General features: G+C 46.4%; 1 protein-coding gene across 2 annotated transcripts; it reads left to right on the forward strand.

The window, feature by feature from the left end:
* The first annotated feature begins 1765 nt into the window (after window positions 1–1765).
* LOC133346611 (homeobox protein prospero-like) lies at window positions 1766–27822 on the forward strand. 2 transcript variants are annotated; one of them, XM_061558302.1, is made up of 4 exons: window positions 1766–3833; window positions 6775–7272; window positions 9051–9308; window positions 26327–27822. In XM_061558302.1, the coding sequence occupies exons 1-4, from the start codon at window positions 1905–1907 to the stop codon at window positions 26522–26524; spliced, it is 2883 nt and encodes a 960-aa protein (XP_061414286.1). In that variant the 5' UTR covers window positions 1766–1904; the 3' UTR covers window positions 26525–27822. The 2 variants fall into 2 exon arrangements, with proteins under 2 accessions (XP_061414286.1, XP_061414287.1); XM_061558303.1 differs by having other exon boundaries at window positions 6778–7272.
* Window positions 27823–27915: the final 93 nt, after the last annotated feature.

Consider the following 27915-nt stretch of genomic DNA (forward strand, 5'->3'; position numbering starts at 1 on the left):
ATACACATGTCGGGGAATGGTTGCAACTGGATGACAGCACAGATTACTAAACTCCTGGAGTCAATTGAAAAGGTCTTCCTTAGCTAAGACTAAATGATGCTCATGCATCCTCTGTAAAAATGGTATGTAAATATATCATGTAGCTTCAGAGCCAGATTTAATTAGAAAACAAATGTGTTTACGCAGCCGTTGGTAATCAGGCTTAGACCATGACTACCTGGACCAGACCCCTAGGTTCTCATGAGCGTTGGTTGAGTGATTTGATGCAGTCACGAGCTCTCCAAAGTGCCTGGCCACCTTCACTACATTCCAGTCCAATTACAAATTGGCATGTAATTGTTGGAAAGTCATCACACAAATTGGCAGACAATACCTGTTTACTATCGATATACCAGTGTGACTGCACATCTATTTATTGTATTCATCATCAGCCATGGTCAATTCACAGCCAGATGATTGCCCCCAACCCCCAAGCTGCCACCATCTCACAATACTGGGATGTGATAATCCACCTAGCATCTGCACAAAAGTTGAATTGCTTAAATGACAGTGCTGAGATTAATAGCGTTCCAAAGATCCCCAGCAAAAAAAAATATCACGACCGTATAATACATTCTAGATTTGAAGCTTTCGTGACTGCAAGGATTCATATTCTTAGGTTTTTTTCGGTAAAGTCACGTAGGTAAAACATCAAAATTAATAAAAAAAATAAAATAAAATAAAGATCACGACGTATGAAATAGTGAAAGGAGGCATATCATTCACGGCCCTGTCCTTTGTGCCAAAATAAAAAAATGAAAACAATGAACTGCATTGCAAAAAAGAAAATAACGAGGTGTCTTCCCATGGTGAAATTACAATCGATTAACGCTGATTGAGATATTCTCACTAAATTCCCACTGTCTGGCAGATTTAATTTGCTACAGGTCATTTGAGTTCTCATGAAGACTGCACTCTATCTATGCCTGTTTCGTAAATCACGAGAAGCCAGTGGAAATGAATGAATCAATTTGTTCGCCTTTTAGTGATCGCGTTCACAATATTGTCAACCTCAAAAATGAACGGCTACGATCCACACAATACAGTACTTGACTCTACCGTTTAATTGCATCCACTCTAACATACGAAACCAAGTCGTGAATGGGCGAGGAGGGACTTTGAAGTGAAATATTGATCGATTATGTTAATGTCCTGGTTTCATGAAAATCTATATTTCATGAGTTATTTTTATAATCATCATCATTACAAGAATAAAATGCCACGATGATAATATAATCTATTAATTGCTCCGGAATAAATACACGAACACACACACGTAGCAGTACCCTTTAACCGTCTATTTCAGCCAGCCCCGATGTACAAACAAAATCAATCAATTTATGGCGAATAAGAACTATACAACAGTAAATAAGAAACGGTTACATTCAATCAGTCCTGATGCCATCGGGGGGAACGCGTCATTGCACATGCAACGCACACCGCACAACAAAACAATATCACGCTCGACCTTAAACAGCAGTTCGGTGTTATTAAATTTCTAATGAATATGCATCAAGGCAAGGCTAGGGAGGAACGAAAACGAGTCGCGCAAGTGTGACTGCCACTCTATTGTGCCCGTGCAGCGCTCGGTCGATCTGTCATTGTGTTGCGGTCATAGCTTCCCCCCAACTCCTTTAGCCCAATCTCACATCCCGACCGCACGTAACCCCACCCCGCGCTCCATCCCAGCAGCGCAGGGCCACTCCCAGAGCTCCTCTCGCTGCGATCCGCCCTCCGCAGGACCGTAATTGCCACCACTCCAAGCGAGCAATCCTCTCCTCCTCCTCCTCGGGTCTCCTCTCGCTTCCCTCCTCCCGGCCCGGACGGCGGCTTCCGCGCAAACAAATGAAAGTGCCCACGACGCCATGAGCTACCAACTCCCGGGCGCTGCTGTTGACAAGGGGGGCTCCATAATGAGCGACAGCCACCGCCTCCACCACCACCACCAGCAACACCACCATCACCACCACCAACAGCAACAGCAGCAGCAGTTGCTGCAGCAGCCGCACCACCACAGCCACCAGCACCACCACCACGCGGGCCAACGCGACGCGGCCATAGCGGCATGGAGCCGTTGCAATAGCAGCAGCAACAACAGTGGCGCAAAGGGTCCCGGACTGGGACCGACTTGCGAGGGAGACCCCACCGCCAACACCCTGCCGTCCCGGCGCGGCGCCCAACGCGCCACCGCTTTCCGCTCGCACGGCCGAACGGACGCCCGAAGCCCACTGGCTCTGGCCAAAGTCGAGGCCCCAGCTCCTTACGGAGACTCTCACTGCAAGTCCTCGGCGCGACCCCCGGCCACCGCCGCGACCGCAGCAAGCGGGCGGTTGCGCGGCGGGGACGCGGCGGGCGGGCAGCGCGACCTGGCGCAGTACGTGCGCGGATACCTGGAGGCCGGCGGGCGCGACGTGGGCGCCGAGTGGGAGGAGAGGTACTACGCGACGTTCTCGCGCTCCGTGGAGTGCTGCTCGTCCGACAACAACTCGAGGGAGACGTCGCCCGTCAAGGCGAACGCGCGCTCGACGTTCAGCACCGCGGACAGCACCGTCCGCGGGGTTCAGCAGGGAGCCAGCACCGCCGGGGTGTCCAACCGAGCGCTTCCTCAACAGGGGATCGGGGCCGCGGGCAGCTCCGGCCGAGGAGCTCCGAACGTCGGGGACTCGGGCTCCAGAAGCAAGGACGCCGGCTCTGCGACGGCGTGCACGCGAGGCTGCGAAGGGGACGGCGCATCGGAAGGCAGCAGCGGCGGCGGCAGTAAATCTGAGACGAGGCTGACGGCGAACGGCGCGCATGAGGGAATCCCACGGATAGACATCCACGAATGCTGTTACGACGGCAATGCTGCTGCTGCTGCCGTGGATGAAAGCGGCACCCTTAAGGTACTGGGTGCAGCTATGGGCAACTCTGAGCAGAAAGGAGTGCAGGTCGGCAATTCCTTCAGCCGAAGCACAAAATCCAAACTGGGGGGCTCCGTTGCAGGGGACGGCAAAGAGCGCAGTGCGCTATCGGTCATGCACAGCATAGGCGTGCAAACAGAGGCTGCTTGCAAGCAAAACAACGGCGGAGGCAGCCCGTCCACCCCATCTGCCCCGTCCAGTAACGCCAGCAAGCACAGCAGTGACGGGCTGTCGGGCTCCGTGGACGGCGCCTCCGGCACAGCCAGTGGCGGTGGCGAGAAGCGCTCCAACTCGGACGAAGAAGGCTCTGAAGGATTCCGAGATAACATCAGCGACATCTTTCGCTTTCTAGACGACGTGAGCGTCTGCGACTCGGGCACCGGCCCCATGCATTCGCGCAACGACAGCTGCAACTCGCTGGCTCGCAACCTGAAATCCGACTCCGACTGCACACCCGAGTGCACGCCGCGCAAGCACGCGGAGCAGCCGACGCCGCTCGGCAGCCTATCCCTCAGCGAGCAGGACCACCACCTGCTCCAAGAGGTCCACCTTCTGCAGCAGGAATACAAGCAGCAGCAGAAGCAAAGAGACCAGCAAAAGCATAAAGACAACAATAACCATCAGGGCAAACAGCAGACCCAGCTGTCTCGCGTCTCTCGCCAGCGCGGCGCGAGCGAGCCGGACGACGAGTTGAAGGTGAGCGTGTGCAAGCTGGTGCTTCGCATGGGCGAGATCGAGAGGAAGCTGGAGACGCTGACCGGCGTGCGCGCCGAGATTTCTGAAGTCCTGGCCAAGCTCAACAAGCTGGACGAGAAGCTCGTTCAGGAGGCCCTGCCGTGTCTGCAGTCTCCCACCGACGAAAAGCCAGGTGAAGAATACGACAACAATGGACAGGTAAATTTCGATTTAAAACTTTCGTGCCTGCAGGGATTCATCTTCTTGGTTCTTTCGGTAAAATCACGTAGAAGGAAAATAATACAATATAATGTTTTATTTTTATTATTTTATTATTTTCCTTCTACGTGACTTTACCGAAAGAACCAAGAAAATGGACAGGTAAGCCTAATGGTCGCTGGGTGGTCAATGCGCTCGCTGATGAGTACGAAGCTCACGGTTCCTATGTCCCCATTAAGCGCGCAATGTGGAGGGGCGAGGCGACAGAGCTCGTCCTGTCGCAGAAGTTCACGACTCGAATAGAGCGGCAGCACTGCTTTAACTCTGCGGGCGTGTTCACCGTCATTTCGTAAGAGTAGCATTGTGTGGTCCAACTTTGAACAATTACTGTACCGGAAATTTGCATACACTACAGTACTGAATTGGGATTACAATGCTATGTTTCAATCATCGCCCCCTACTGTGAAAACTTCGCACGGCACTGCGCAAAGAAATATTGTGGCTTTCCTTGGGGAACGAGCATAATAATAATGTCGACATGGAATCATCACAGTGTTACTGGTTGCCGTTTGTGAATGTGAGTCGTCTTGTAAGAATATTCCTGATGGGTGGAGACGATTTATCCCCCTAATGAACTGCATCTATTCATCCCCAAGGCTCGATTTACTAAAATCATTATTCTTGTCTTGCTTTTACTGTCTCGTTTGTATTGTTTTTAATTTATATTCCATCTTTTTGTTTAGAGTTTAATTCAAGCCATTAGACTAATACAATAAGAGCATAGCATAGTTTGCATATTATTCTCAAAAACCTTAATAAAATACTGTTAAATATGCAATTATAAATATAGGCATATATTATGAAACCTAAAGTATGTATTGATAATCAAGCATCACTACACGCCTAATATTCATTTGTCGATAACTCATCGATATGTGGTATGGAGAAGGGCCATTTCCCAAAGAAAGTGTTATTGGACTTATGTGTGTTGATGTTTTTTTTTGTTATGTGTGCTTGTGCACCACCGCCAACATAGCATCACCGAATCATCAGTGAAACATTCACGAAAATAGTCCAGTATGTGTCAAAGTTATGGCCAAAATGCTACATTTTAAAATTGACAACACCTTTTAGAAGTAATATTTATCTAGTCTTATTTGCAATGTATAAGAATATCAATTATCTTCCAAATGATAACTTAAATTATACTTGAATGCACCACTTAATGGATTATTTTTGACAGTGTAAGATATTACAACATTTACATTGCGCGTTTGCTATACACATTGGCCTGTGTTGAGACGTGGATGGATCAATGCGTGCCTTTGTCACACAATGTAAAGGCAGAATATAGACCGCGCGTTTAATTTCATTCAGAGACAACTGCGGATGCCGATACTGACGTCAGATCCCAACGCTGCCACCAGTCCAATGAATATTTTGCAGATGAAAAATGACGCGCTTGGAAGTGGCAGTCACTTAAAACATTACACGTGAAATTAATTAAGTGGAAAGATTCGTCTTCACTTCGTCATAAAGACCGCTATAAAAAAAAGGATCATTACCCAGTCCACTTTTGGCCCAATTCATTATAACAAATCAATTGGTGGCTAACAGAACAAGGCGTGAGCTGCGGGGGTTGAAGTGAAACACAAAATTGGTAAATTTTAAATGCAACAACTCCATTTATAAAAAGTCAGGAGACCGTTCATATTATGTACTCATTTTCCACACAAAAAACACCACCGGTGCAATGCATTACTAAAACTGCTGACTAATTCTGGTGATATATTCATATTGAAATGACTCGTTTTGTTTAATTAGGTCCATCAACCATGCCTAACTTTCTGTTGAAAGTTTGACAATATGTAAGCTAAAACGGCCTCTCCCTGCATATCAAAACATATTTTCAAACAATTATTGAATGAAAATATTCGCTTCCATGACAAATGCTAGCATATTCATTAACACTTTAAATGGTTACAGGTCACATTTAAGGTACAGCATAAATATTCTTCATCCAAAAAACACATTTCCTCTGAACACAGACTAAAATCACGTCATGAGCATCATCGCTGCCCTTTAACAGAAAAACCCAATGCAGGCCAAAGCATATGACGATAACTATCTGTCCCACACATTGCTATTTTGAACAAACTGAAGACATTCAATAGAGGAACTCCATAAGATATTTTAGTTGGGTTAGATCGCGTAAATATATAAATGTGTCATAAAACCCGCCACTACCCGACGCAGCCACCTAGTAAGGGTTGTCACGTAAACAGAATTTGCCAATTCGTCACTAGTACAGCACGCCGGTGTATTTATTGTAGATGTACTACATTACAACTAGCTTCATCAGGCGACAGCCAAATTTGTCTATTGCCTAATGAAGCTAGTTGCATTTACTGGCGAAACGTCGTACTCAGATTATAAATGTTGTGGCTTGGCTCTCCAACACACCTGTGTGCTGTACTAGTACACTGCACTATACACCACTCTACACTATACACTACTCTACACTATACACTACACACTAGTGCTGTACTAGTACACTACACTATACACTACACTACACTATACACTACTCTACACTACACTATACACTACTCTACACTATACACTACACACTAGTGCTGTACTAGTACACTACACTATACACCACTACTCTACACACTAATGCTATACTAGTGACGAATTGGCCACGTTCTGTTCACGTGACAACCCTGACGAGTTGGCTGTGCCGGGTGGTGGCGGGCTTAACGACACATTTATATATATTTACGCGATCTAACTAAAAAAAAAAAACCTCTTATGGATGACATTGCTCACGAAAGCCTGCTGCGTCTTAAACCGAGGACGAACTGCCTGGACGGTCACCACCACGTTCGCTCCGTCTCGTTGTGCACACACTCCACGTGCCGCGTGCCAACGGGCATAGCAGCAATGCAGCAGAGGCCACCGCGCGCACATGCCCAAGTCGGAGAGCGGCACCGAGTGGGGCTCGTCGGACGCGAGCTGCGGGGACAGCCTGCGCGTGCAGGCCCTGCGGCGCAGCCTGCTCGGACGCCGCTCGTCACGCTCCCTCGCCGAGGACAACAGTGCCACCGAGTCCAAGCTGGTGAGCATGGCGAGCTCCCCGCACGGAGACTGGAAATCTGGTAGCAGCAGCGGCGGTGGCGGCGGTGGTGGTGGTGGCGGAGCTGGTGGCGGTGGCGGCGTTGTCGGAGGAGGCTGCGGCATGATTTCTGGAGCTGTCAATGGATCTGGTGCCGTGGAGAAAGTGGCTGGGTGCAGCAACATCAGCGGATGTCCTGGAATGGGAGGTGGAGGCAACAACAACAGCAACCTGGTCACCAGCGGGCTGTACGTGTACGAGCCCGGGAGGGAGTACGAGCGGCGGGAGCGGTACGGCGACGGTCAGTCGGGCCCCATTCAGGTATTTGTGTCAGAGTTTCTCAGTCGTGGTGTCGCGTTGAATGAGCAGTGGCGCAGTGGTGGAGTGTCTATGGGATCTGGTTGATCTGACTTAAATTCGTGGCCACAGGTAACATCAACTAGTCCTGTGCGCCTCTTTCACCAACCCTCCTCCATGACTGAAATGGCATGGGCATGCCTTCATTCATGAATGTATTGACAAAGAGATTTATGTTTTTGTTAATGAATGGGTTAGCAAGATCGGGACAGTGCTGTATTATATTTGCTATCCCTGAGCTAGTTGTTCAAATTCTACATTTTTATCACAAGATTCTTCTATCCATCGAAGAAAATTACGACGGAAATAATCCCTGGTGCCACGATTCAGCTAATTACTTTGAAATTATGAAATCAGTTTCACTGTGGATCAGCCTTAGGGGTGGGCTATCGTTTACGTACGTATGTATGTTTAACTTATTTTGTACCGCATGTAGCTAACCTTTGTGGCCACACAGGACACAAAGCTGTAAGGGAAATCAAAACGTTTGAGTACAGAATACGTTATGGTGGTTACCAAATGTGACGTGTAACGCAAAGGGGGATAGAAAAAGAAACAAGAAATTACTGGGTCATTACAAGGTGACTGCTGTCAAGTCTCCAGTGTGCGCCTGTGGTCATCCAGAACGGCCCAGACAACTTATCAAGGCAATGCCCGATCCACAAATACGAAGTAGAGATCACGGCGATACACTCCGATGCTCCTGACGCGCTGGGCTTGACCACGTGAACGTGAAATTGTAGCTGTTGCTCTGCATCCACATCAGCCGTACGAAAGAAGAGGACTGTCAAGGGCCGATAGATCCTTTGTTCACGCAGGGCACTGCTTACTTAACCGGGTTGGGTTTAGGACATCGCTTCTCACTGAATGTTTTCTGGGTCACTCGTAGACTGGGAGGTGGCACGCCACTGGTGTGCTGCAGGGACGTGCGGCCAGGGGAGGCAGGGGAGGCAGAGCCTCACCTGACATACTCCAATGAAATTAGTTGTTACGAAAAAAAGAATCATTAAATAAATATTAAGATTTTTTTCCACTGATCTGTGTTATAAATGTCATTTCTGTACGATTCCAATCATTTTTATAGTCAAAATCGCCAAATTTGCAGAGCTCTGCTGCAAATACAGGAAGAGACGAGAGAGGTGAGGCAGCGACGAGCTCAGCCTCCCCTCTGATTGCGCAACCCCTCAGTAACTGGATGGAGGGCGGGCAATCAGCGCGTGCCTGTTACTATCTCAGTATGTCACCAATGTAATGTTTGTAGACCCCTTCATTTCATGTCCTCGCCTTCCATACTCCAGGTAGCTTATTTCACGTATGTGTATAAATATATTTAGGCTCGCTGTTATCGTCATGAAACTGCAATGAAAAGGCACCAGGGGAGGCAGCTATCACATCTGCCTCACTGAGGGGGACGTGTCTAACATGCCCCCCTCAGTGCTCAGTGAGACCACGCCCCCTCAGCGAGGCCACGCTCCCCTCAGTGTGTGACTCTGGCTCTGACACTAGCCAGTGCTTCCTCAGCCATTGACCTCACCGCACGTCACTGGTGTGTTGGATGCAGTGTGCTGGGTGTGTGGACACAATATCCAGAGCTCAGACTTGGACCAGCTCCGGCTGAAATTAAGCCGTGGTTGGATGGGCCCGCTTATTACCTTACCACGCCCTGATGACGCCCGTTTCATTCCATACCCCCAGCATTTTTCATAGCGCCGTCATCTTTCATCTCTCTTTCTCTCTCGCAGATGGAGGTCGGCTATGCCTTCTCGGCGAAGCCGGACAACGTGCAAGCGGACGAGGCGCTCGTTCAGCAGGTGTACGGAGGCCGAATCTCCGCCTCCACTTTGCGTGCGCACATGAAGAGCAACCCCCTGTACCGGGAGGTTCCGGCGGGTCCGGGCGGGGAAGCGGACGGCCAACGCCGGGGTCAGCCATCGTGGACCCTCGAGGAGTACACCCGGCACGCCAAGCAGCGCGGCAAGCTCTCGGCAATCGACCTGCAGGTCAGAGGCGGCCGACCCTTAGGGGCGGGATTGACCGCGGGGGTCGCAGAGTGCGTAAAGATAAATAAATAAATTAAACAGGTGCCGATAGTTATTTCTTTGGACAATGAAATTTTCGCCGCCGCAGTTTCTTATGCACGGTCCCTTTTTCTGTGCTGTTTGGGCAGGCCCCCCAGACTGTCCCGAAATAATGTTTTGCCATTTCTATATTTGAAGCTTTCGTTACTGCAAGGATTCATACTCTTAGGTTTTTTTTCGGTAAAGTCACGTAGGTAAAAGTAAATAATAAAAATAAAAAATAAAATTTTTTTTAAATAATAATAGAAATAAAATAATAAATCACGACGTTTCGGGCGCAACACAAGCGTCCGTCATCAGGTGGGACAACCACAGCAGCTGAAGCAACGCCCGGACAGCAGGTGGTTGTCCACCTGATGACGGACACTTGTGTTGCGCCCGAAACGTCGTGATTTATTATTTTATTTCTATTATCATTTCTATTATTTTTATTATTAATTTTTATTATTTATTTTTACCTACGTGACTTTACCGAAAAAAACCTAAGAGTATTTTGCCATTTCCTCTATGTCGAATGTAGCCACAATGATGCAATACACTGCAGCTCTTTATGCAAATGTTTGCTCAGGATATACCATTATTTGAAGTGCGTAGTTTGAGAATATTTGAGTGGCTTTTGGTAGATTGGATATACGCCGCATGCTTTTTTTTTCAATTGTGCCAAGTGAGCAATAGGAGAAACTTTGACTTCAGGGAATGCAATGCGGTGGTGCTTTTAAAGGCCACCTATTTATATTTGGAGTTTGACTTTCACATATATTACATCTACAATAAATAAACAGTCACCACACTTCACACTCTGCCTTGGGGCCATTATGACTCAAGCAAATGGCCTGACGGAGATGATTTACAACCAATAGGGCAACTACTGTATTTGTGATTGCACGGGTTTCACTAACAAACGCACAAAAAAACCCTGCGAAGAGTAAAATGCCAACTGTACCATTTTGTGAATTTCAATTTACACGAAATGCGCACGTTTACAGAAAGTACGCGGGCATATTCTGAGCGGGGGCGACGTTTTGCTGAAGCAAAACAAACTATAACCGTGAACACGCACAGACTTACTCCAGACACGGCATTATTATTATTTTTTCTGGAACGCGCAGAAAAGGGCAGAGTGATGCCCAATGACAGGGAACAAATTCCCCGTCCTGGCTCTCACGTCGAGTTCCGATTCCCAGACCCCCGAGATGAGCCCACACTTTTTTTTTGCTCTTTCCGTTCACCGCATGAAGATGCATTCGCCACGCCGGCAATGTGTTTTTTTTTTTGCACGCGAGCGGCGATGGTGCATCGGGTCAGCGACGCAGCCGCGTGTAAAAAAAAAAAAAGATTCTGGGCTCCGAACGCAGATGGCACGGGGCCCCTTCAGGGGGATCAAAGTGACATGTCCGATTAAGGCCCCGTGAAGGCCAAAACACGACGTGTGTTGCTTTGTGTCGCTGTCCGAGATGCACCGCCCTGGGGCACAGCTGCGGCCACTCTTTGGTCGTCGCGAACGGCAAGCCAATTACGTTTTCGCCTTCCGCTGCGCGCAAGCTCTTCGTTGAAAAATGAATAATCTGCGTTCGTGCATTTACGATGATTTCCACAAACGCACGGTGATTTACAGAGGGGGGGGGGGGGGTGGTGCTGCTGGTGAGCAGCCTGTCCTGCCTCGTGGTTATGGATTAGTCTTTATTGGGATTCAGCGCACGCGAGTCATACGTGCGCTGAGAACCTTTTAACCTTGCACGAAGCCACCGAAAGTCCCAACGGCTAGCTGCTGGCAGATTGAAGCCTCCAAAGGAAAACACGTAATGTGCGCGGCAACGGTTAAATACCTTGGAGAACAAAGAACTGCTGGAATGTTATTACACATCACGGCGATTCAAGCAAGGACGAATTGCAACATTGAATTAAATATTTTTTCAAAATAGCTCTTTTTGTTAATCGTAGAGCATTCCAAGGAAATTCAGGGTCCGGGTTTCTGTGCCTTCGACAGGGGCTAAGCACTATGTTTAATGGCACACGAAAAAAAACACGAAACCTCAGCTGGCAAGGAGCCACATAACCTTACCTTCATTTCAACGTCACGTGGCTCTCTGATTAAAATGCATCGCATAGCCGACACCGTAACGCGCACGCCTCCGTTTTTTTGGCAAAGGAAAAATTATTTTCCTTAAACAGATGGCCATGTTGTGTTTTCAGAAGCTTTGAACGCTCCCTGTGAGATTGCTTGGGCATGCACGCCATTGATTCCGTATACACTGCAACCACGCTGCGTCGCTATTTAATGCCGCCAGCTGCAAAGGCACCACGTCACGCGCAATTAGTGCTCCTGTGTACATGACGACGAGGATCACTTCTGGGAACTTGAAAAGCGAAAGATGCGGGCTTCGGGTCTTGGTCTGCCCAACTAGTTGTGGCGATATTCAGCCTCGTCGCCTCCGTCAATCGAGAAGTGGCACTCACAAGCGTCGCTCGGTTTAGACAGGGCGCTGATTGGGGCTGGAGTGGTGGGGTCCTCACCGCTCCGCGACTCCGATGTTTGATCACCGGCCGTGCTGCTTGGCACTAGGATCCCTTGACAAACCCACAGACCTGTTCTCCACCTGAGGACGACTACTTGCGTTGTGGCCGAAACGTCGTGAGAATTATTTTATTATGTTTTATTTTTATTATTTTATTATGTTTTATTTTTATTATTTTATTGTTTCAATTCTATGTGACTTTACCGAAAGAACCAAGAAGATGAATCCCTACAGTCACGAAAGCTTTAAATCGAAATTTATGGTGAGGTATGGTCAAACACCTCCCCCTGTGGCTGACACTGTGTGGGAAGGCATTCGTCCAGCAGTAAGTTGGCATTGAGATGTGAAATGGTATTGAACAACAATGAAGAGCACAACGGCCACTTAGAATGCATCTACAGTGCAACGTAAGTTTGGAACTAAATGGCATAAGACAGATCACGGGTGAAGCTCTTATGGATTGCTTCTGAAATAGCAAAAAAAAAGTCACTCCCATTTTTGTGCTTGCGGCCTATGCTTATCATCCTCTCCATATGGGCAGTTCTACAAAATAAGGCAACCTCACAGTAACCATGTCAACATCATCCCAATGATACTCATGTGTGGTGTCCTTTGTAAAGGTTTTTAAACGTAGCACCTTCATAGTTCCCATTGTGGACGAGAGAGCCAGTCCGCATCAGGACCTCCGAGCATTTCTCTCCTATCAAGAAAAGCAAAAACATATTTTTTCGCGTAAATTACAGTCCTGGGCGATTGACATAAAGTACTATCCCCAGGCAAAAAATCCAATATATGATTACGCTAATGCTTACCCACATCTTCAGTGTGTCAGAAATATATGTCTCCAAAAATGGAGAACTGCCCAGTATAAAGGAAAGTGGATATAGCGTGTACCTAACGGAGTGCATACGATCAGTGCTGTACTTATTTACCCCAGTCATACTCGCTGTATATGAAAACAATTATGCTTGCATCAGTTCATCAATTAAAATTGATCCTCACACACATGATACATGCACCAAGTCGTGCGCGTGACGAACGATCGTTTATGATTCATGGGGGCTATATCCCAGTAATACTCATGGGGTAATGGAACAGATGACGCAAACCACATCTTGTACAAATGGGACAGTAAAAAGGAGACCAACAAAAGACTATACTTGAACTATGACTTCCTCCCCCCCCCCCATCCCCCACTCCTGGATCACGACCATCGAACCAACTGAGTGGGAAGGGGCGGGGAGGTGTTTGCAATTGATACATGGATATTCACATTTCTTTACCTGAAACCGTCAAAGAGTCTCAATGCTTTTTCCAGGAGCATCCGGCTTGGAAACGTTTGGCCAATTCTTCACGAAATATGTCTGTGTGTGCTCAGAACTCCGGAGTAGCTGGCGAACACCCCACTTATTCTGTTCGTGCGCATGGCGAATTGGTCAGGAGACAAATGCCAATGTCAAGGTCTGGTAGCCACGAGTAGGTTTCAGGAGTTTGCGAAGTTTTAGAATCCCTCCTCCATTGAAGGAGGACTACGGTGATTTGCTTCATGGTCCGTAGCTTGGACCCCATTCATCGGCACAGATGTCTGAACAAACTACTCGCTTTAAAGCTTTCGTGACTGCAGGGATTCATCTTCTTGGTTCTTTCGGTAAAGTCACGTAGAAGGGAAATAATAATATAATAAAAATTAAATATAATAAAATAATTCTCACGACGTTTCGGCCACAACGCAAGCAGCCGTCCTCAGGTGAAGAACAGGTCTGTCTACCGACAGATTATATGTTTTATTTTTATTATTTTATTATTTCCCTTCTACGTGACTTTACCGAAAGAACCAATAAGAAAAAACTACTCGCTGTTCTTTCATTCACCGACTCGTCACTAAATAAAGGTGTGTCTGACATTTGCAAGGAAATGTTTACACTTGGCCATTTGTGATAATGTAAGGACATCAGGGGCGCCGATACAATTCTCAGATGCATCAATCTTTCAGAGCAATAGATAGCTGCTTTAACAGCCCGAAGGCATCTGTTGTGTATCTTTGATTTAAGGCCAAAAGCCCCAAGGTAAGAATATGAAAAAGACACCAAGAATGCCCTTTGAACCCTTTTATGCAGCAATCAATCTGCGTTTTTGGCAGAACAATGTGTGCAGGCAATATCGGTGTCATTTTTCTAAAATTTATATCATGCAGTCTCAATTAATCATTTTGTTGTTTTTATGTTATTGATTTTTTCCGACAAAATACTGTTAAGCTTTGTCGCTATGTCTTCGCGAGCTATTAGAATGTTCTCAAATGTAAATAGTGGAGGTAATTAAACAAACAAAAAAAACCTATCTAACGATCTGTGGTGGCAGCGGTGCAAAAGCCCAAATTACAAAACATATACCACATTCATCAGCAATTATGCATTCATCATGATCATCTCCTGCATCAGCGATGATCAATCCGCTGCTGGATGAAGGCCTCCACAAGCCATTGTCATCTCCCATGATCCCGTCACGGAATAACACTGGTCAACACACTTTTTCTGGCATAAGGTATTCCAACGGTTTTAAGGTAATTTTGGGGAGCCGATTCCAAATCTGGCATCAGTTTTTGTCTATCACATCAGGTTTTTGAGATATCAAATATTGCATTTTCAATAAAAACTGCAGAAGAAAAATATTAAAGAAATGTGGATATCTATATAAAATTATATTATAAACACACTATCCTAAAAATACAGCACCATATTTTAACACTAAAGCAGTCACTGACTCTCAACAACTTGCAATCATAAGTGGCACAGTTAATTTCGGGTAAAATCAATGAAAATGGGGTATGCTAATAGCATAAAAAATTAACCCGTAAAAACAAAGTTTTTCACTATAAATCCTTTATATGCGTGTTCAATGGGCCACAACCCAGCCTACATTGGTCTTTGAAACGGGCGGCTAGAGTCCTCTCGTCCTCTGGCTTGAGATGGCTGCCACCTATGGGTCAGATGATTGCCTGCCACCATTAAGCAATTGGTAATTAAATATATATATTTTTTACCTAAAAAGTGTAAAATTTTTGAACAAAAATTTTCACGAAAAGAAATTGTCACGCACAACGAGTCTGTGCAAAATGTCAGCTCGATTGAATCACGGGAAGTGGGTTAAAAAACGACCGAAAGATTTGCATGGTCGTAAGCGCGCAAGCAAGCAAGCAAGTGAACTTAACATAAAGGATCTAAGAATGAGATGTGATAGAGCAAATCTGCGATCAGATTTTGAATCACCACCCTGAAATTAGTCTAGAACAGCTGCAAAAGTCCATGCCAGAAAAAAATGTGTTTTTTTTTGTTGTTGACCAGTGTAATCCAAGTCGCATCTGCACCCAAGATGACGTCATCGCTCCGTCTTCATGGCAGACTCCTCTTCTCGTGCGTGTTCGCTCCCACTGCGTTAATCTTGACCACCGCCCATCTCTGTGTGACGTGTCCTCCTCGAGCCCACTTACTTTTCACCAAAAAATCAAGAGGCGATGTTTTAACGCGTCTCCTGGGTTTATTTCACGTAAAGGATGCACAAACAAACAATGTAGTTTATTTCCCCCACCTGTGTTCTCTAGTCCACGTGTTCATCTCTTGTTCGCAATGTCATTCCAAGAATCGGTCGCTCCATGCGTCTTCGTGCCCTCTTCAGTTTTTGATTCATTTGAACGTTGAACGCCCATGTGTATCCATAGCAGGTCATTCGCACTGATTAAAAAAGAAAAATTAAGCACATTGGCACGTTCATTTTAATTATCAGGTGAAATGCATCATAAGAGAAAAAAAACACGTAATAGGCTGACATTTAAAGCAATGGAGGTTTCATCAGGAATGAGAAAAATGGAAATTCACTGTTTATTGTGACCATATTCTCCAGATTATACGACGCTGTGGAAAGGAAGTCGTACCCCAAACGAGTGCCCGATGTTGATAATGAAAGTGGTAAAATCTGGTCTCGCACACACATACCACTGGATTACAAGACACACCCTCAAGGTGTATTTAAAGTACAGCGAGGATGAAATGCATCATAATCTGGAGAGTACGCTAACAATTCTGCATGTGGATTTTCTCCTTCCTTTGAAAGCCGATGTGATTACACGCCATTCAATCACCAGACCCGTCACATGTGTCGCGCATTGGGCATGAGTCTCGCCTATTCAGCATGCACCTCACTCTCTCACGGTGACGGGAACGATCGCCACCGCCATTGCACGTGCATGAACATCAGTGCCCTATTTATATCGGGAACATAGGGGCCTTCCATAAATGACGTCACGCGATTTGCACGATTTTTTTTACCCCCCCCCCCTCGTCACACGGCGTCACAAAAAGTCACTCCCTCTCAAATATGACGTCACAAAGCTCTGCCCCCCGCCCCCCAAAACCATATTTACATTTTGAAAATAAAACATGCTTCAAAATAGCTTTAAACTATTGTCATTGTAGTGCGTATTTAATGTGGCGCTGCACTCTGATGTTGTCGGAGTGTTGTTATAACAATTAGTGTTGTTATAACAATTCTATATTTATTTAAAGTTGCGCATTTTGATGTGACGTCACATTTCTCAAACAACCCCCCCCCTCGTCACACATCGTCACAAATGTCTGACCCTCCCCCCCTCTAGTTGTGTGACGTCATTTATGGACGGCCCCATAGCGGCCTTACCTCCCCAGATAATAAACAGCATTTACAGCAGCACTCGCCAAACACGAGCCAGTTTCCAACCAGCGACTGTGCTGTCTGCCCTCACGATGACTCACGCTAACGACGACCCCTCTCCCAAGTTAGACGTCGTATTTGAGCAGCGTGGCAAAGGCGCGGCTCAGCAATCACGTGGCTCGCGCCACTGCTGACGGAATGGCCTCCAGCCAACGGAGCCGATGGGAGGGAGGGTACTTTGGCCTACTCTTCCACGTTGCCCGAACGTGTTGGAAGACATGGAAATACCCACACTCTACCCGATCGTACGCCAGCTGCCGATGGACAATGGTGCGCCCAAGTCTAATGCTGGGTGCGAAAGATGATGGAGGGGAGTGATTTTTATATAAATGTAAAAAAGAACTTTGCCAATTGTTTCAACCGCTGCTGCTCCGGGTGCCAAGAATCGAATCGGCCACCTCTGGATTGCAGCTCCAGAGTTGCTAACCATTACACTATTACACCACGGCACCGATTAGCACGGTTTGCTGCATACAGTATGAAATAAGTTCAACCGTACATACATACATTCCATCCCAAGAAGTGTGGATTTGTCCCTAAATGAGCAACGCTTTAGCCAACGCTGTTGTGTTATCTCCACGTTAACTGCTGTTTCTTTATATCGACAAAGTAATAACGCAAGCACTGCACTATTCAGTTTTGTGCACCATCTGCTCTTCGGTGAAATTTAATCGGCAGAATTTTTGTTTTTTATTCACCGACTTGGGGATCATAAAGCAATTCAAGTATAGCCCGGAAGAGATATTTTTTATTCCACAAGCTTCTATGAGACCAAAAGTTCCATAACTTTTTTTCCAATTGATAATGATTAGGCTCTTGCGAGACCTTAGCGTGCGGAGAAATACATTTAACTCCACAAATAAAAGAATCTATAAAAGGTCGAGAAGTGCAAAAAAAATAACAATTTGAACTTAAGCCAGCATGAAAGAGCAACAGGGATATCGAAATTGCCTTTCTGTTGAAACCTATTTATCAGGGCATTCGTGCTCTGACCTGTACAACAGCGAGCGCGCATGTGTGTAATGGCAGCTAAAGATTGTGCAACTCAAGCAGACAATAGACAGTACATTTAGTTGCTGATATGAAACGAGGTGGTGGGGGAGTGTCAAATCTCGTTTACAAGGCCACCTTTGCTTAGTTTTCACACTTTGCGAAAGGTGGATATTTACCAGTATCAATTTTGCATGAATGTTACTTGATTCATAATTGGTTTCTTTTCGGTTAGGTCATCGTGTAAGAATATCCGTCGTCGTAAGCCCTCCTTTGTCTGACACAGCCGATGGATAAATGTGTTGCGTGAATCAAGCATAGACACACAGAGAGAGACACACATCATAGACACACACACTAAAGTCTCTCTCTGTGTGTCTCTGTGGTGTCTCTATCTCTCTCTGCTTGTGTGTATGTCTGTGTGTCTCCGTGTCTGTGTTTTGTCTCTTTCTCAAATTTAGTTCTACCTGATGACGATTGCTTGTGTTGCAATCGAAACGTCGTATTCTATTATTTAATTTATTTTCTATCTACGTGACTTTACCCAAAGAACCAAAGAGTGGGCAGTTTTATCACCACTTCAGCAGCGACTGGTGTCATTGCTGGTGAGTAAACTCACAAACTTTGAAATGGGTACCGACATTTGGCTGGAGACTACATCCAGCAACATCAGCTTGTTAACATGAGTTCAGATCTCGACAAACGAGTTGACACGACGACTTAATCCAATAGAAACCAATTATGATCCAGAAAATTGGTCGTGAAAGCCTATGTACACAATTAATAGTGACTTATTTGCCGACGAAAACCACAACTTACGTGTAATTCTTATTAAACGAGGGGTCCTATGTCGGTCGGTTGTTTAGTCTATTTCTTTACTGACAACGTTTGCGTGTGAGTGGAAAGCAGAGTGCTCAGTAAAAAATGTATCGACGTGAGGCGATATGGGAGAGCGGTTGCGCAGTGATTTAGCGCAAACTCGCTATAAACCCAGTGACCCAAGTTTAATTCCCATCCACAGCTAACATCGGTGGTGAGTGATATCTGAACCGGTCGTGGGCAATCCCTTCACCAACCGACCCTGACCAAGCGTGGTGACGTCTGGCAAAACAAACACCCCGTGTCTGGCACGACACGTGGGAGCATTCGTCCACCAGTGGATTGCCAAAGGTCTGGAAATAACCATTATTATGAATATTACTACGTACACGGCATGGTGAGTGCACAAGGAACATTTACATGACAAGTCCAATCGAGCTGTTGCACTGTGATTATCATATTCTACAGTTAAGTAACAAGAAACAACTGCGTTAGTGTAGGATGCCTCACAGGGTAAATGTGCATCTGAGTGCAATGGACTGGCGCCGCTGAGATCATGTGTTCAACTCCAGGAAAAGGGCGCCGCGGTGGCGAGATGTTAACTACCTCACCTGGTGTACAGGAGGTCGTGGGTTCGATCCCGACCCTGACACCTGGTGTATATTTGGAGTTTGCTCTCCCCGAGGTCGCGTGAATTTTTCTCCGGGTCCTCCGGTTTCTCCCTCCACATTTAGAAACGTGCGTTTAGAGTATTTGGCTGCTAAACATAATTTCAACCGTGATGATGGTTACAAACTCAGTAATCATTGGAAAGATGTGATTAACCATGCAAAAAAGATTTAACTACACTTATTTGGACCATCTTATTTGACAGACAACTTTTACAGGTTATTGATAGACAGCCAGGCTTGTTTTACCATGTTTAGTTGTTTCTTTTTTCACACTATTGTTATGTAGGCCAGGCTTAGTCACAAACCGTACCTCTCCATAACAAAGGCTCACCCTCTTAAGCCTCACCTTACCATATTAATAAAAAGTGTGCCGTACTTGGCCCTTCCCCCCTCTCCAATCATTATATATACGGAGTGGTAGCTCTTGTAATCTCTCATTTACTTGATACAGCTGTCGTGGCTGTGACGGTTCCACCTGAAGAAGGAAGCTTGTGTTGCCTCTGAAACGTCGTGATTTTTATTTTATTTTACTTTTATTAATTTTAATGTTTTACCTACGTGACTTTACCGAAAAAACCTAAGAATATGCTAAACATTTCCACATGACAAGCCACTTCTTTGAGCTATAATTCGCGGCCAGATCACTTCCGAAAAAGGGCTATATAGCTCAGTGGGCCTTACCTGGTAAAACAAAAATAATGCGGGATCATAGGTATAGCAGGTTCATGGTCTCATCCCAGCCACCAATGTCTGCATGAAAAATATATCAAATATTCATAATCAAGGTTTTTGGGTTAGATAGTGTTATTGTAAATGTGTCGCAACCCTCCACCACCCGACACGGCCAATCAGTAAAAAACGTTTCGCTGGTAATTAAATTAAATCCAGCAAGATGCTGGATGTAATTACCAGCGGAACGTCGTACTCAAATTCGAAATGTTGTGGATTCACTCTTCAGACACACCGGTGGCCTGAAGAAGTAACTAATTGGCGTTTTTTGTTAACACGACACATTTTTTACTGTTTGGCCGTGTCGGGTGGTGGAGGGTTGCGACACATTTATAAATAACGCGATCTCACCCAAAAACCTATGTTATGAATAATACTGGTCGCGAAAGCCTACGTGTTGAACTTCATCAAATATTTCGATTTAAAGCTTTCGTGACTGCAGGGATTCATCTTCTTGGTTCTTTCGGTAAAGTCACGTAGAAGGGAAGTAATAAAATAATAAAAATAAAACATAATAAAATAATTCTCACGACGTTTCGGCCACAACGCAAGCAGCCGTCCTCAGGTGAAGAACAGGTCTGTCGAGAAGACAGAGTCTGAATGACACGTGAAGATTCATCAAATATTGTTTCTTTTCCACGTCATTTGGCCTTCCTCGTCTCCGAGGATCAACGTTCGCACGAAGTAGACGACCGGCACGTGGTGCGGGGTTCTTCACAGAGCCTCTGGAAGCGACTCCGGTCGTGATCCTGTGGGATCATCTTACGGGGGTGGCCGTTCCCTGACACGGTGCCATTCTCTGCTGGCTGTGTGCACTCTGAGGGGATTTCATCTTCAATCGCGGCAGCCGAGCACAAGTCCACAGTCACAGAAAGCCAGTAGGCCAGCAACACACCGCTCAGTTGAAGGCATCGTCGATAACAGTTAATGAACAAGGTTAGTCGATTCCTCATTTAGTGACGTCCCTGATAGGGCATCATAATTCGTCACCTATGATAAATATTGTTAGGTTTTTTTCGGTAAAGTCACGTAGGTAAAAAATTAAAATTAAAATTAATAAAAGTAAAATAAAAAATAAAATAAAAATCACGACGTTTTGGAGGCAACACAAGCTTCTGATAAATCTATTGCTGGATGGAGGCCTCCCTCAAGCCGTCAGCATCTCTGATGATCCAATCCAACGTTGTCATAATCCACCTGGCACCTGCACGCACGCGGATCTCATCGGGCCATCTCCTCAGGTGACATCCTCTAGCAAGGGTTTCATTCATTATCTGCCGTTCTGTGATATGTGATAAGTACAATAGCGATATAGTTTCTGAATAAATAATAACCCGAAAGCAATTGAAATCGAATAACAAAAATCAAATATACAAATTAGTTTAATTTAGTCTCAAATCTTCTCCAAAAAAATCCCAATTATTATCGCCATCTGTGATTGTTTTTGTTTCATAATCTCTACTTCCAACCTCCTTCAAAGGAAGCAGCTTTCATATAAAAAAATAACTCACCCTCATTAAACGTTAGACACGACCGTTCCTGAATATGCCATTGCTTTGCTGGAACCTGACATGGACAAACCTGTCCTCGGCAGACCCGGGTGAGGGAGCAGTAGAAAAGTGTGCGGGGGATGGGGGAGAGAGAAATGCATTGCGTGACAAAATTAGGTTGAGCTTCATTTACTTGCAGATCACTTCCGATAGCGTGCGGCACTAACGCGTTGGCAATCTCCCGTGGCCAGCGAGCCGGGCCCGTGACTACCGATTTGCGCCTGCCGGGTCGGCCTGGCCCCCTCCACGCCCACCACCACAGGCCGTCAACGGCGGAAATGGGGAAGCAATCTGTGATCATTAACTTCGCCTGTGCGCGTGTATCGATCACGGCAAGGACAACGAATGAGCCTTCAAGCCACCGCGACACGTGCACATGCTGCGCGATATTTGTTTGAAAAAGAAACTTCCGTGGAAAGGCATTCATCCGGCAGTGATTACGAAAAACGCTCAACACAACTCGTCAATGACAGTGGCATTTAAAAAAAGCGAAAACGATATCATCGGTGACGTTCGAGACAATGAGGGCCCTTCCTCACAACACGCAGAGGTGCCAGTGGAGTGACAAAGTGTTGAAAATAATCATTGACATCATCTTGATTTGAAGCTTTCGTGACTGCAGGAATTCATACTCTCAGGTTCTTTCGGTAAAGGCACGTAGATGGAGAAAGAATAAAAGAAAACACGACGTTTTGGCCGCAACACCGAAATCGTCGTTTTCTTTTGTTATTTTTTCTATCTACGTGACTTTCCCGAAAGCACCAGAGAATAATCATTGACATGTACGGCCCTTTTATTGATCCACTGCTGGATGAAGGCATACCCGTGGCTGGGCGGGTCGTACGGGTTATTTGTCCAAACGCAATCATGCTGGCCACTGCGGGTTGGTGGAGGCAGTGAGAATATATGTACGTAGAAGTACAGTACAACTACGTCCTTTGTTGCGCTCAAAAAACAGACAATTTGTTCGGATGTTGGGAGCGTTCAGCTTCATTTTACTGCTTAAGTTGTCTGCCTTTGAGCCAGTGGTGGAAAACTAAAATGTCTAAAGTACGACCACTGTTGCCTTCCACAACGTGGTACTGTACTCACTATATCCAACGGAGCATTCACTTCGGGGAGTACTATACAACTGGAATCACAAATCCCTCACATATTCTCAGCTTTGTTGGCCTTGAGTTTGCCCTTGAGTTTGCCCTTTTGCTTTTACAGATTTTGTTCGTGTTGCTGACTCCTGCCAAGGCTACTACAATTGTGTCTGCGAATCTATGCATCGTCCTCGGGCGCTGTGCTTTCGAGCTAAACAGATTCCGTTACCTGCTTTAAATCCTAATCATCATTAGAAACACGGCTGACCCACGAATAATGTTTGTGGCAGCCGATTTAATTTCCGCTCGAGACAGCTCAATAAAGTCCCAATTTCCATTGTGTTTATCTAATGAGCATTTAGACCACATACACATCTCCTGCGGTTGTTAGCGACTCTGTGATCTCCTGCAAATCGTTCACGCGATTTTGGCTAGCAGATGCTATGCATCGGCTAGCGTACGAGCAATACAATACCGCTTTGCTACTTGGATGTATGAACGTGATCTTCCAGAATAACGACGCAATGGAGTGGTAGCTCCTGCAATCTCTCATTTACTTGATACAGCTGTCGGGCTGTGACGGTTCCACCTGAAGACGGAAGCTTGTGTTGACTCCGAAACGTCGTGATTTTTATTTTATTTTACTTTTATTAATTTTAATGTTTTACCTACGTGACTTTACCGACAAAACCTAAGAATATGAATCCTTGCAGTCACGAAAGCTTCAAATCTAGAAAGTAGAACAGCGCACACATCCGGGAGCAATGCCATCGTGGAGATGGAGCGACGAGACCACGTGTGTGTGTGTGCGGCAGATCGATAGATTGCTGCTTCGTGACATCACGAGTCGTCACATCATCCAGCAGATGGTTGATCACAGCTGAAGATGATGAAAAGTAGCAACATTCCAGTGGGTGGATACCTATATCGTTCGTAAGGGGCCGTCCATAAATGACGTCACGCACCTAGGGGGGGGGGGTCAGACATTTGTGACGAGGGGGGGGGGGGGTGAGAAATATGACGTCACATCAAAATGCGCAACTTTAAATAAATATAGACAACACGTTCTACTTAATTAAATCGACTTTTTGATCAATGTTTTCTCCTACAACATCAGAGTGCAGCGGCACTTTAAATACGCACTACAATGACAATAGTTTAAAGCGATTTGAAGCCTGTTTTTTTTTTGGGGGGGCAGAGCTTTGTGACGTCATATTTGAGGGGGGGGGGGTCAAAAATCGTCCAAAATCGCGTGACGTCATTTATGGACGGCCCCTAAAAGGGTTTGTTTTTTTGGGTGAGATCACGTAAATATGAATTCGCCGTTAACCCACCACCACCTGACACCATCAATTAGTAAGGTTTGTCACGTATTTACTACTTCAGTACACCGGTGTGGTGGAGAGTAAACCCACAACAATTACAATTTGAGTACGACGTTTCGCTGGTAATCACAACCAGCTTTATCAGGCGATTTTCCAGAATTTTAAAGAAGAGTTCCTGTTTTTGGTCTTTAATAGAGTAAGGTGATGTGATCAATGTGACTATCAAGTGAAAAGATCAGAGGGGGGTTAATGGTATTGATCAATTACAATGGATTATGTTAATCTGATAATATGCAGAAGCTGTATCATCATCAGCAGCAGCAGCTGATGATGTGCCCATATGTAGAGTAGTATATATTTGTTTTAAAACAAGGAGTTTGAAAATATCCAATCACCCTATCATCTTGCCAGTTCTGACTAACTGCGAGGTCCAATTCCACTCCATCCCTTATCCCCAAATCGATGTTCCTTCACCAGAACCTTCAGGTATATTTGCATTTAGATGCTATGTAAATTGAAATGGTATTGTATTTGACATATCTCGCCCCCCCCCCCCTAATAATATATTAATTTCAGCTAATAAATATACGTTGACGCGTTTGTCATAAAGGATTTGCGGAGATTAGACGGCTGCATATTGAACGCGATTTGAGTTATTTCATTTGACATCGGCGCATACGATAAGTCTACCGCGACAGCTGCAGGGTGGAGGGGTTAGCGGGCAGCTCAGTGGTTAGCGCACTGCACTATGCACCGGGAGACCTGAGTTTGATTCCCATCCACATCTGACATCAGTGGCGAGTCATATCTGAACTGATTCTGGCCCCCCGACCCCAAAGACAAAAAGATTTCCCGCATATTTCTAGATTTGAAGCTTTCGTGACTGCAAGGATTCATACTCTTAGTTCTTTCGGTAAAGTTTTTTTTACCTACGTGACTTTACCGAAAGAATTAAGAGTATTTCCCGCATAGCCTGTAACAGACTGCTGGGGCAAGTGCTGTGTTGGCGAGCACCTATGAAGGTCGGCATTGCACACGAGGGAGTGGGTGTACCCAGCACCACGCGCGGCCGCCTTTGTCTCCCTAGTCGAACTAGGGGAGGCCCAGGACCGGTTCAGATAAATCGTCACTGGTGTTGGCTGTTAGCGGCAATCGAATTCGGGTCGCCAGGTTCGTAGCGCAGCGCGCTAACCGCTACACCACCGCTCCCCTTCACCAACCCACATTGATCAGCGTGGTTAAGTACGGTCAAAAACATCGATAAACGACACAGCAGGAGACCTACATCCAGCAGGGGATTGACAAAGGACTAAAGTAGCACGTTCCTCAGCTGTCTACATTTATAAAAATGGCAACGCTTTGAATAACACATATTTTTTTATCCGCATTTTATACGTACAAAATCTGGGGTAAAGGGATATTAGCGGGAGCCTTTAAAAATAACCAATGTGGCCAGCACGATGCCCAGCTGTACCTGTGCGTTCCTCGCGTTGCTGTTCGCACACACTGCGGCAGCAGGTAACTCATTCCAAGCGAAAGACCTCGGGAGTTTCATATTCCGTTTGCCGCTGCACTTGTGCACGAACATAACATTGTATCCATATCGAAGTGATTGCAGCACAGTTGCCCTGCCGTGCCTCTACTCGCACTGTGAGAGTCGTGGCACGGCATACATAGGCGTGAAGACCGTTTCGGGCGTGGTATTAAAATAAATTTCGCAAGCCGTGCCGGACATGTGCTAGGCGGTAATCAAGAGCCCCTCGTGAATACAACACAGGCGACGTGGACCGCAGTCCGGCAGGTGACATGTCTCGAGAAAAATCCGCTTCTCTCTGTGCTCGGCAGCATCTTCTTAATAAGGATAAGGATCTGCATGTGTTGGGGGCTTAATACCACGGTATATCAAAGGCTGGGTGACTCAAGAGGTCAGAGAGCTGAGCCGGCGATGCTGAGATCTTGAGTTCAAATCGGGGCATCGTCATGTGATGAACAATCACATGAATTGAGTTGTGCGCCTTTTGGCGTCATCTGGTCCAACACCATGTGAGACTAGGATCTAAGAAAAGCTGTCTCGGGTGTGGACCAATACATTTCAAGGACAGTGCATACATTATTAGAGTTGTGTTTTTTGTTCGCATTCTGACTGCAGGTATTGTGGTCAATGCAAACATGACTCCTTGTAAAAAAAAGGTGTCAGTTTTGTTGCCAGATAAAATGGTAAAAAAAACTATTATCAATCACATTAAGTTCCATCTGCGAGGATTTAACGTATCAGTTAGACTGCAATACGACAATGATAACTCTCCATAACAGAGCGTATTGGAAAAGTGCTGTCCTCAGCATACGTAGATAGGCATTCATTACATATTACCTTGAATGTAATATAACTCTGGTTGCTCCATCTGACCCGCAGAGGACAAGGTGAGAGGGAGGTGTAACACGATGACTGTGACTTGTGAGAGCGAGCCGCAGTTTCCGATACCGGCCGCGTCCCTCCCTCGTCTACCAGACGCAGGAGTCGCTCAACCCCAACAACCTCGAGTACTGGATGGAGGAGATCTACACGCCGGGCTACGACTCGCTGCTCAAGCGCAAGGAGGCCGAGTTCCGGCGCGCGAAGCTCTGCAAGATCGCCGTGCTGGTGCTGGTGGCCGTGTGCACCGTCGTCTTGGTCATCGTCGTGCCCATCTGCACCGTGCGCACGTGAACGCAGCGCGAGCCACGCGCGGCGCGGCGCGACCCCAGCGGCCGGCGCGCGTGAACTGTCTCCTCCTACTCCTCCTGCCAGCCCGTCGTAGTTTTATAAATGCCACCTGCCCGCGCAAGCGACGCGCGCACACACACATAGCGTACACGCGCACATTACCGGAGCTGCATTTCTCACCGGATCTTTCTTTCCGCGGGGGTGGGAGGGGTTCGCTGGAAGACTGGATTTAGGTGGCACCGTGACTAGTTGTTAGCCACCGCCGCAGCGGTCGGTATGATGGATGTGATGGGGCCGTTTGCGTCGATGTGTCCCGGCTGAAGTGGAGCCCTCCGACTCGATTCGCGTCGCCAATTCGTTCGGGCTCGTAAGCTGCAGCAGCAGCACAGACAGCTATCAGAGGCGTTGTGCGAGTATCCTTACCGGGTGCTTTCCCTCGGATGCACTTGCGGGCAATCCTCGTTAGAAACACGGCTGACCCACAAAGAATGTATGTAGCAGCCGATGTCATTTCAGCTCGATACAGCTCAATAAAGTAACACCGCAATGGCTTTAGATCTTAAAACATGTAACAAGTGGATATTTTGTTGCTGACAAAGTCCGTGGAGGGTATCAAGGTTGTTTTTGTTTTGGTGATCTATTATGAAAGAAATTATAGACGGCGTTCGTGGCTGGCAGCACAGAATATTTTAATTGACTTCGCTCTGGGCATTACACATTTAAGCCCAGCCCATCAATAGCGCTTGCACACAAATATAATCCTGCTGAAAAGGCATGGCGAGTTTGCTATTCTTTTCTGGCACGCGAATTTATAGGCCACCGCAGAACTTGTGAAACTGAAACCTTCACGAGGGCAAATTTGGTCCAATGCTTGCAATGCAGTGTCCAACAGGCTCGATCTCCCAGTGTGGGTTTAAAGCAGTGGTTCTTAACTTGGGGTGCACGCACCTCTTGGAGGTGTGAGATACCCCTGCTGAGGGTGTGAGATGTACCAATTGTTTTTTAGAAGGTAGATCATCGAAGGTAAATAATCGAAACATGAATTAAGCATGCGCGCGTAAGTACAACTACTTTGTTTCATTAATAAATGTTTTAACGATTGAGAACCGAATGGATACAAGCCTGCAGTAACGGGTAACAATCACTGATTTAAAGAATGGGCAAGCCTCGTAAATCCCCCCCCCCGCCTCTACCGACCCAGCAATGTGATTGGTTACTCAACGGTTGGTCGGCCGACAGCTCGCGGTGTGGTAGGTGTGGCGGGGTAGGTGTGCTGGGGTAGGTGCGCTGGGGTAGGTGTGACGGGGTAGGTGCGGCGGGGTAGGTGTGATGGGTGTGGTGGGGTAGGGGTGCTGGGGTAGGTGTGGTGGGGTAGGTGCGCTGGGGTAGGTGCG

Source organism: Lethenteron reissneri, chromosome 24 (assembly GCF_015708825.2).
Source record: "Lethenteron reissneri isolate LAM-NWPU_2019-01 chromosome 24, ASM1570882v1, whole genome shotgun sequence".
Lineage (NCBI taxonomy): Eukaryota > Metazoa > Chordata > Hyperoartia > Petromyzontiformes > Petromyzontidae > Lethenteron > Lethenteron reissneri.

What these genes read in the sequence shown, in the direction of transcription:
- LOC133346611 (XM_061558302.1), top strand. Translation starts at nt 1,905, where the DNA reads ATGAGCTACCAACTCCCGGGCGCTGCTGTTGACAAGGGGGGCTCCATA. An exon ending in GTCAGTCGGGCCCCATTCAG is followed by an intron (nt 7,273 to 9,050) that starts GTATTTGTGTCA and finishes TCTCTCTCGCAG; the next exon opens with ATGGAGGTCGGCTATGCCTT. An exon ending in TCTCGGCAATCGACCTGCAG is followed by an intron (nt 9,309 to 26,326) that starts GTCAGAGGCGGC and finishes CTCGTCTACCAG; the next exon opens with ACGCAGGAGTCGCTCAACCC.